At 48.8% G+C, this 9,696-nt stretch overlaps 1 protein-coding gene across 1 annotated transcript; it reads right to left on the reverse strand.

The window, feature by feature from the left end:
- Positions 1-5,164: 5,164 nt before the first annotated feature.
- Positions 5,165-6,453, reverse strand: LOC109782732 (signal recognition particle subunit SRP54 2). Its single transcript, XM_020341350.4, has 2 exons — positions 5,595-6,453; positions 5,165-5,477 (listed from the first exon to the last, which is right to left on the reverse strand). Exons 1-2 carry the CDS (start codon positions 5,787-5,789, stop codon positions 5,313-5,315), a joined length of 360 nt encoding a protein of 119 aa, XP_020196939.3. The 5' UTR covers positions 5,790-6,453; the 3' UTR covers positions 5,165-5,312.
- Between the last annotated feature and the right edge of the window lie 3,243 nt (positions 6,454-9,696).

Consider the following 9,696-nt stretch of genomic DNA (forward strand, 5'->3'; position numbering starts at 1 on the left):
CCCGAGTGACGAAGAAGAGGTCGACTCTCCTCCCCGCAGGGAAAGGCGATCCAAACTTACTCACGACCCGGCGAGCGCCCATGACAAGGCGACCGTTTAGACCGGGCAGTCGTCAAAGCGACCTCGGACGTCCTCTCCGGCACCAACTGAAAAAGCTCCAAAGCAGTCCAAGGTTGTAGTGCAGAAGACTCGGAAGGCGCTGCCGAGAATCAAGATTGACGTTCCCGTTTCTTCTGCATGAGTGTTCTTCTTTCGCTTTTACTCAACGTTCTATGTTGTTTATTTTTCCCTTGGTTTGACCGAATGAATCTTGAAACTCGCAGTGCCGCTACCTCTGGGACCTCTGCTTGTAAGAACGAGGATGTGGAAATGGAAGATGCGGTGACCTCCAATCCGGGTACAATCCTCGTGATTTTATCTTTGATTTGTCGATTGAACTGCAATATATCCAATCGGGTGATGAAACTTTGGCGACTGATCTTTTTACAGCCCTCAACATCATTGACCTCCCCGACAAGGACGAGGACGAGCCACAGAGGCCCTTGGGGAGAAGAAACATGAAAACGTCCGCTGGCAAGACGCTTCAATCGACACCGGTGGCGGAACCTGTAATTCAGGACGCCGGTGATGCCAATCGGACTTCCGTCTCCTTCGCCATACCGCTGTCGAGTGCTCGGCCTTCCTCGTCAGCTGCACAGACTCCCACCGATCCACCTTCACTTTTTGCTACACATCACGTCCCAGAGGACCAAGTGGGTGCTGCAAAAGAGGCTATACGCCGGGCGGGCATTATGATGGAGAAGATGAAGATGGTGCGGGAAGCCAGCCAAGCTGCTTATGATGCCAGCTCCGCTCTCCAGAGCAACGTCCAGGTTAGTAGATTGTCGACTGACTCCTCTGGCTTGTTCTGTTAGTATATGGTACCTGAAAACTTTCTTTCCAAGAATCTTTGCATTTGTCTGCGCCTTGCAGCTGTACACCCACTGGGTGTTTTGATTTGTCACTGAACAGATTCGCACTTTGAGCTGATAATGTTGTTGTCGATTGAATCTTTTGACCAGTGGGGGCACGCTGAGTGCACCCACTGGGTGTAGTCCCCGAGACTACTGTTGGATGTTTGATTCGGCAGTAGTCTTAGAATTTGTTGGCTTTATCCTTTTACCTCTCCGAAATAACCAATCTTTTCACCAGTCGACTGACCTGTTCTTTGGTTGCAGAAATCTTGTGATCTTGGAGCTCGTTTTGCTGACCTAGAGAAGCAGCAGATTCAGCTCAACCTCGATCTGGAGCTGGCCAAGACAGAACTGCAGAAAGCCAAGGACGACGCCGCTGGTAAGGAAGACCTGTCGACTGAGTTTTCCCTGAACCGGATTTCATTCTGCTTTTTCTGAATCCAACATTATTTCTTTTAGAGAAACTGAACCAAGCTCTGGCGAAAAAGGATCATGATCTAGCGGCCGCGCAGAAAAAAGCTGATGAGAAAACCGCGCTCGCTGAACAGAAGTTGGCTTCAGTCGGCAAATTGGAGGAAGAAAACTCCAGGCTGGAAACTGTCCTTGACGAAGCCAATAAGGAAGCGACTCGCCTGAAGAAGGACAAGGAAAATCTGAACGAGAAGATGGAAGGTATTGCCCGCAGGAGGAACGATCTGGAGAATTATCTGGGAAGCCTTGCTAAGAAGTTATTCGTCATGCTTGAAGGTGTTTCCTTTAATCCGACTGGTTTGTTCTTGTTGACTCGACATATGATCATTGGCTTACCCTTGAATTGTGTATGCAGAGTTTTGCCGGGACTTCGAGGAAGAGACCGGGCGAATTGAACCAAGCTTGGACCCCATCAACTCTCCAGTGAAGGATGAAGCTGCCATGAACGTACTCCGACTGGGAGGGTTGCTCACCACTCGGTAGGATTTTTCAAACTTAGGCGAGACGGATTCGCGGCTACGCCCCCGAGTGAGAGGGTTGCTCACCACTCGATAGGATTTTACAAACTTAGGTGAGTACTGGACTGCAGCTAAGCCGCCGAGTGGGAGGGTTGCTCACCACTCGGTAGGATTTTTCAAACTTAGGCGAGTACTGGACTGTAGCTAAGCCCCCGAGTGGGAGGGTTGCTCACCACTCGGTAGGATTTTTCAAACTTAGGCGAGACGGATTGGCGGCTAAGCCCCCGAGTGAGAGGGTTGCTCACCACTCGGTAGGATTTTACAAACTTAGGCGAGTACTGGACAGCAGCTAAGCCCCCGAGTGAGAGGGTTTCTCACCACTCGGTAGGATTTTACGAACAGGCGAGACGGATTCGCGGCTAAGCCCCCGAGTGAGAGGCTTGCTCATCACTTGGTAGGTTTTTTCAGACTTAGGCGAAATGGATTCGCGGCTAAGCCCCCGAGTGAGAGGCTTGCTCATCAGTCGGTAGGTTTTTTCAAACTTAGGTGAAACGGATTCGCCGCTAAGCCCGAGTGAGAGGTTTGCTCATCACTCGGTAGGATTTTTCAAACTTTAGGTGAGACGGATTCGTGGCAAAGTCACCCACTGGGGGATTTCAGACGCAAACAAAAGCAACAACAACCAATCAGGAAGAGTGTAAAGCTCTTGTCTTTGATAAACAAACTACAAAGGTATTTCTTATTACATCTCATCCGAATGAGTACTTAAGTATAAAAGGGGCGGAGCAGCTCCGCGTTCCAAGCCCGTGGCTCGTCTCTCTGATGCTCGACATTGTAGAGATGGTATGCTCCATTGTGGAGAACCCTGGTCACAATGAAGGGACCTTCCCAAGCAGGGGCGAGCACTACAAGAAATATGTCAACTTGTGACCCTCACTATTGGCCGCTGAAAGGTCATAGTTTTTCATTTGCGACCTTTTTTGACCAAAAACAGAAGGTCAAAAGCTGGCGGTCGTAAACTGAAATTAACGACCTTCTGTAAAAGGTCGTTGGTTCTTCGACCAAAATTTTGGTCACTAGCAGCCTTCCCAGACCACGTAGGATCCAGCGTGGCAAGCTGACGTGGATAAGAATCAGCCCGGTCCAGTTCAGTGTTTTACATGGGCCGAGCCCAACAATTCAGCCTATTTATTGTTTTTTCAGGTGAATTTTTGGTCGGCTACATGGGCCAAGCCCAACGTTGCAGCCTTTTTATTTCCAGGGTTGTGATCCTTTTTTGGTTTCTTTTTTGGGCCGCATCTATTTCTCTATTGGGGCTCGGCCTTTTTACAGTCCATTTCCTTAGTTTTTAGGTTTTTTCCTGTGAATATTATTTGGAAAATGGCCTTTTTATATGGCAAATACTATTAGGTCCCACTTGTCAGGTTCTAATTAAAGACAGCCAATGTTTCAATTTCCACACAATTATTGCAGTCAGAACAGCAAACAAATGAGAATTATCAAACCACATGCCAATTTTGGCTAATAGCACAATCTTTACATGATTCATTTCACCATTACATGTGATACTATCAGAACATATAACTCCTACTACAAATACACTCCAGACTTCTTCACTTTTCTGGACTATCAGAACACGCCACTTCAAACTTGAAATTTCCTAGGCCTGGAGCTCCTGTAAAAGGGTGAACACAAAGGAGTAGCATTTTCATTCCTGGAGTAGATATTCAAACTTTCAGGTTTAGTGTATAGACTATCTGGAAAATATATATTTTACAAAATTTCACGGAAATGCAGATTTATGGATCGAATGTATGATAAAGCAGCAGAAATGCAGATATATGTCTATGAAACAATAGGTCAACTAGAGATTCATGTCTACAATTTGCTAGAGAAGAAAATAACAAGTCAGGATATAGAACATGGTTTCAATTTGTTCTTTGCATATTACATCAGTAGTTCTGTTTCGGGGTTCTGGTACATCATGATCTACATGCACATGAGAGAGATGGACTTGGCGCACATGAGATGAGGGTGGAAGTAGGAGCAGGGCATACCTAAGGTGTCCAGGTCCTGCAGCTCATCAGAGATGTTGCAGGCTTGCCGGCATCAACAGCCACCGCAGCAGCAAGCTGGGTGACGTACAAACTGAAGTTGCGTTCATGCAGTTGCAAAACAACAAAGTTTGCTAGTTGCTGTCCATCAACAATCACACAAGCATCACTTGTACAGCAGCAGGAGCAAAATTGATATGAGTTAGAAGGAGCAGAGTTCGACTAGTACAGCCAGCAGAGCTCAACTAGTACATCGTAGTACACATGAACCATCTATTCCACGAAACAAGAGTAAAATCTTGCTATAACCAGTAGATTATCCCCTAACAGAAGCTAATTAGGCACCAATACACAAGGCACAGCAAGCACATACTAAATAAGCCACGGCCAAAATACATGAGTACTAAACAGATCTTGTATAACTGGCATGTTTGTTGAAAGTGTTTATTATCACAGCCGGCTGCCACAATATGCTAGCAAGACATTTACACCATAATATGAAGCAAACAGAGCAATCCCAATGTACATAGAAATTGTACTGATTCCATTAAAACAATACTAGGTACGACTGGAGATGCATAAAGAACAACTAGGTACGACTCACCCTAGATGCATGCATGCATCAGCATCCATACTTGCAGTGCATTTAGTAAAGAACAAATTACTGTATTTCCCAAAGTGTATAATAGCTTTGTCAAAAAGAGGATTGTATCAGCCATACACTTCTCCCTGGATCAATGTATGCATGCAATTCATCCAGGCCGAGCATGATGCTAATTCCTACTCATGTTGCTAGCACATATACATACATACACACCAAGAACGAATTCACTGGCACATAAATGAATATCCCCTGGATAGCATGGTAATGAACTACTCACAGGCAATTTGATAGGACTAGTACTAGTGATAACAACCCAACGACATCCTAACAGCCGCAGCAACAAGCACACTTCAACCGCCTGAATACTGGTGAATAGCAAAGTCTATCCATACTTAACACACGAGCAAATCAATGTCAAGTTCATCTCAGATGTGTGGTTCATGACAGCGGTAGCAGTTAACAAAATTACTGAGTTTTGATTAGTGGAAGCAAGGAAACAAGCAATAGAATGCCTATCTCGTTCACCACTAGAGTAACAGCAGTAGCAAATTCAGTCAAGCATGTGAGTAAAAGATGTAGATCAGCAGGGAATCAAACTAGTTCAAAGAAATCTGTAACCAAATGTACAGTAACAATCATCTAGTATTAATCAATGGTTCTGTTTTGATCCAAACTAGATGAATTCAAGGCTAATCTATTATGTGACAGTAGAGGAGTGAGTGCTATTGTACAGTTAGAAAAATGCTACACACGGAGTGGTACATATATACATTCAGTAATAGGTGTAGAACAATAAACAGAGCAAGCAGGCGAGGTTAGTTGGTGAGTCAGACTGGCCCTGCAATCCGACAAACATGACGACGTTGGGCTTGCCCTTCTTGGGGGTGAAGACCGGCTTCCCTGGATCCAGCATGTTGCAGAGCTCCGTGAAGACAGCCTGCAGCAGGAAAAACACAAGGGCATCAGCCTCCAACCGACCAGTCCCCCCCTGGCACGCGCGTCCCTCGATCGAATAGCGTAGGAAATGAATTGAGGGAGGTGGAGCGGGCAGGACCTGTTGTATGATGCGCCGCTTGTTGGTGCCGGCGGCGAGGGTCTCGAGGTTGATGATCTTCCGGACGTCGGACTGCAGGGGCGTGCGGGAGATCTCGTTGAGGCACTCCCCGAGCACCTTCTCGTCGATCACCGTGGCGTTGCTCATCTGCGCGAGCGCGCGGGAGATGCTCCCGCCCAGCTGCGCGAGCACCATCTTGGCTGGGCCCCCGGGGGGTCGGGCCTCGTCGGCGGCGGGGTGGGGTTCCGGCGGCGGTCAGGGGCGGCGTGCGGCGCGATCTGGGAGCGGGGGTGGGGAAGGGGATGCGGACGGGAGGAGAACCGGCCGGGGGAGATGGGGAAGATTTTGGTTGGGGGTGGGGATTGGGGAACGCGGTGGGGATTGGGGACGGCATCTGCGGGACGCGATGGGCGTCGCTGCGGGACGCGTCGAGGAAGGAGGTGGTGGCGGGACGCGCCGTTGCAGGACGGGGCGGAGGTGGCGGCGGCGAGGAGATGAGGCAGGGGGTGGATCTGGCTGCCGCCATGGCCATGACCGTGCCATGCGGCTAGGTTGGTGGGCGTCGAAGAGGGCGGAGCACAGTCGCCGCCGCCGCGCCAGAATTGGTGGGAACGCCACCCTCGAAACCCTAGCCATGGGAAGGGGTTGGGGATGAGCTACCGGGGCCGCGAGAGGCGGATCTGGCCGGAGGGGAGGGAAGAGCGGAGGCAGGGGAGCTCGGATCTGGGCTGTGCACCGGCGAGGCCCGCCGGAACATGCCGGAACAAGAGGCGTAGGTGGCGGCGGCAAGGGTTTCAGGCGAGGGATTGTGAGGGAGCGAGGGGCAGAGAAAGAAAGGAGGCAGAGAAAGAAAGGAGGCGGGGGGTGGATGGAAAACGTCCACGAGTAGAGCTTAGGTGGGCTCGGGGTTGGTGTGGTGTGCCGAGGACTGCCGTTGGATCCGCGAGCATCCGACGGTGTTCCATGCACGATCCGCGTGAGACGTTCACGGACCAATCAAAATGCAGTACCACGTTATGACCATTTAAATTGGTCGTAGTTGATTAAAAATAGCGTGTTAAAATCATATCAGCTATTTTATGACCTTAGAAAATTCAAAAAGAAAATGAAAAACCTTGTCATTGTTGTTGGAAATATGCCTTAGAGGCAATAATAAATGGTTATTATTATATTTCTTTGTTCATGGTAATTGTCTATTGTTCATGCTATAATTGTGTTATCCGGAAATCGTAATACACGTGTGAATACATAGACCACAATGTGTCCCTAGTAAGCCTCTAGTTGACTAGCTCATTGATCAATGGATAGTCATGGTTTCCTGACTATGGACATTTGGATGTCATTGATAACGGGATCACATCATTAGGAGAATGATGTGATGGACAAGACCCAATCCTAAGCATAACTCAAAGATCGTGTAGTTCGTTTGCTAGAGCTTTTCCAATGTCAAGTATCTTCTCCTTAGACCATGAGATCGTGCAACTCCCGGATACCGTAGGAGTACTTTGGTGTGCCAAACGTCACAACGTAACTGGGTGACTATAAGGGTGCACTACGGGTATCTCCGAAAGTATCTGTTGGGTTGGCACGGATCGAGACTGGGATTTGTCACTCCGTATGACGGAGAGGTATCTCTGGGCCCACTCGGTAATGCATCATCATAATGAGCTCAATGTGACTAAGGCGTTAGTCACGGGATCATGCATTACGGTACGAGTAAAGAGACTTGCCGGTAACGAGATTGAACAAGGTATTGGGATACCGACGATCGAATCTCGGGCAAGTAACATACCGATTGACAAAGGGAATTGTATACGGGATTGATTGAATCCTCGACATCGTGGTTCATCCGATGAGATCATCGTGGAACATGTGGGAGCCAACATGGGTATCCAGATCCCGCTGTTGGTTATTGACCGGAGAGGCGTCTCGGTCATGTCTGCATGTCTCCCGAACCCGTAGGGTCTACACACTTAAGATTCGGTGACGCTAGGGTTGTAGAGATATGAGTATGCGGAAACCCAAAAGTTGTTCGGAGTCCCGGATGAGATCCCGGACGTCACGAGGAGTTTCGGAATGGTCCGGAGGTGAAGAATTATATATAGGAAGTCCAGTTTCGGCCACCGGGAAAGTTTTGGGGTTTATCGGTATTGTACCGGGACCACCGGAAGGGTCCCGGGGGTCCACCGGGTGGGGCCACCTATCCCGGAGGGTGGGCTGAAGTGGGAAGGGAACCAGCCCTTAGTGGGCTGGGGCGCCCCCCATGGGCCTCCCCCCTGCGCCTAGGGTTGGAAACCCTAGGGTGGGGGGTGCCCCACTTGGCTTCGGGGGGAAGCCACCCCCCTTCCCCCTTGGCTGCCGCCCCCCTTGGAGATCCCATCTCCCAGGGCCGGCGCCCCCCAGGGGGCCTATATAAAGGGGGGAGGGAGGGCAGCAAGACAACAGCCCTGGGCGCCTCCCTCCTCCCCTGCTACACCTCTCCCTCTCGCAGAAGCTCGGCGAAGCCCTGCCGAGGACCCGCTACTTCCACCACCATGCCGTCGTGCTGCTGGATCTCCATCAACCTCTCCTTCCCCCTTGCTGGATCAAGAAGGAGGAGACGTCGCTGCACCGTACGTGTGTTGAACGCGGAGGTGCCGTCCGTTCGGCACTCGGTCATCGGTGATTTGGATCACGGCGAGTACGACTCCATCAACCACGTTCATTGGAACGCTTCCCCTCGCGATCTACAAAGGGTATGTAGATGCACTCCTTTCCCCTCGTTGCTAGTATACTCCATAGATGGATCTTGGTGAGCATAGGAAAATTTTAAAATTCTGCTACGATCTCCAACAGTGGCATCATGAGCCAGGCCTATGCGTAGTTACTATGCACGAGTAGAACACAAAGCAGTTGTGGGCGTAGATGTTGCCAATTCTTCATGCCGCTACTAGTCTTTTCTTGTTTCGGCGGCATTGTGGGATGAAGCGGCCCGGACCGACCTTACACGTACGCTTACGTGAGACTGGTTCCACCGACTGACATGCACTAGGTGCATAAGGTGGCTAGCGGGTGTCTGTCTCTCCTACTTTAGTCGGAACGGATTCGATGAAAAGGGTCCTTATGAAGGGTAAATAAAAATTGGCAAATCACGTTGTGGTTTTACGTAGGTAAGAAACGTTCTTGCTAGAAACCTATACAAGCCACGTAAAAACTTGCAACAACAATTAGAGGACGTCTAACTTGTTTTTGCAGCATGTGCTATGTGATGTGATATGGCCAGAAGATGTGATGAATGATATATGTGATGTATGAGATTGATCAAAATCCTGTAATAGGAATCACGACTTGCATGTCGATGAGTATGACAACCGGCAGGAGCCATAGGAGTTGTCTTTGTTATTTTGCATGACCTGCGTGTCATTGAATAACGCCATGTAAATTACTTTACTTTATTGCTAAACGCGTTAGCCATAGAAGTAGAAGTAATCGTTGGCGTGACAACTTCATGAAGACACGATGATGGAGATCATGATGATGGAGATCATGGTGTCATGCCGGTGACGAAGATGATCATGGTGCCCCGAAGATGGAGATCAAAGGAGCAAAATGATATTGGCCATATCATGTCACTATTTGATTGCATGTGATGTTTATCATGTTTTTGCATCTTATTTGCTTAGAACGACGGTAGTAAGTAAGATGATCCCTTATGATAATTTCAAGAAAGTGTTCCCCCTAACTGTGCACCGTTGCAAAGGATCGTTGTTTCGAAGCACCACGTGATGATCGGGTGTGATAGATTCTAACGTTCGCATACAACGGGTGTTGACGAGCCTAGCATGTACAGACATGGCCTCGGAACACACGCAATACACTTAGGTTGACTTGACGAGCCTAGCATGTACAGACATGGCCTCGGAACACGGAGGACCGAAAGGTCGAGCATGAGTCGTATAGAAGATACGATCAACATAGAGATGTTCACCGATCTTGACTAGTCCGTCTCACGTGATGATCGGACACGGCCTAGTTAACTCGGATCATGTTTCACTTAGATGACTAGAGGGATGTCTATCTGAGTGGGAGTTCATTGAATAATTTGATTATATGAACTTAATTA

The sequence above is a fragment of the Aegilops tauschii genome, chromosome 2 (genome assembly GCF_002575655.3).
Source record: "Aegilops tauschii subsp. strangulata cultivar AL8/78 chromosome 2, Aet v6.0, whole genome shotgun sequence".
Taxonomy (NCBI): Eukaryota; Viridiplantae; Streptophyta; class Magnoliopsida; order Poales; family Poaceae; genus Aegilops; species Aegilops tauschii.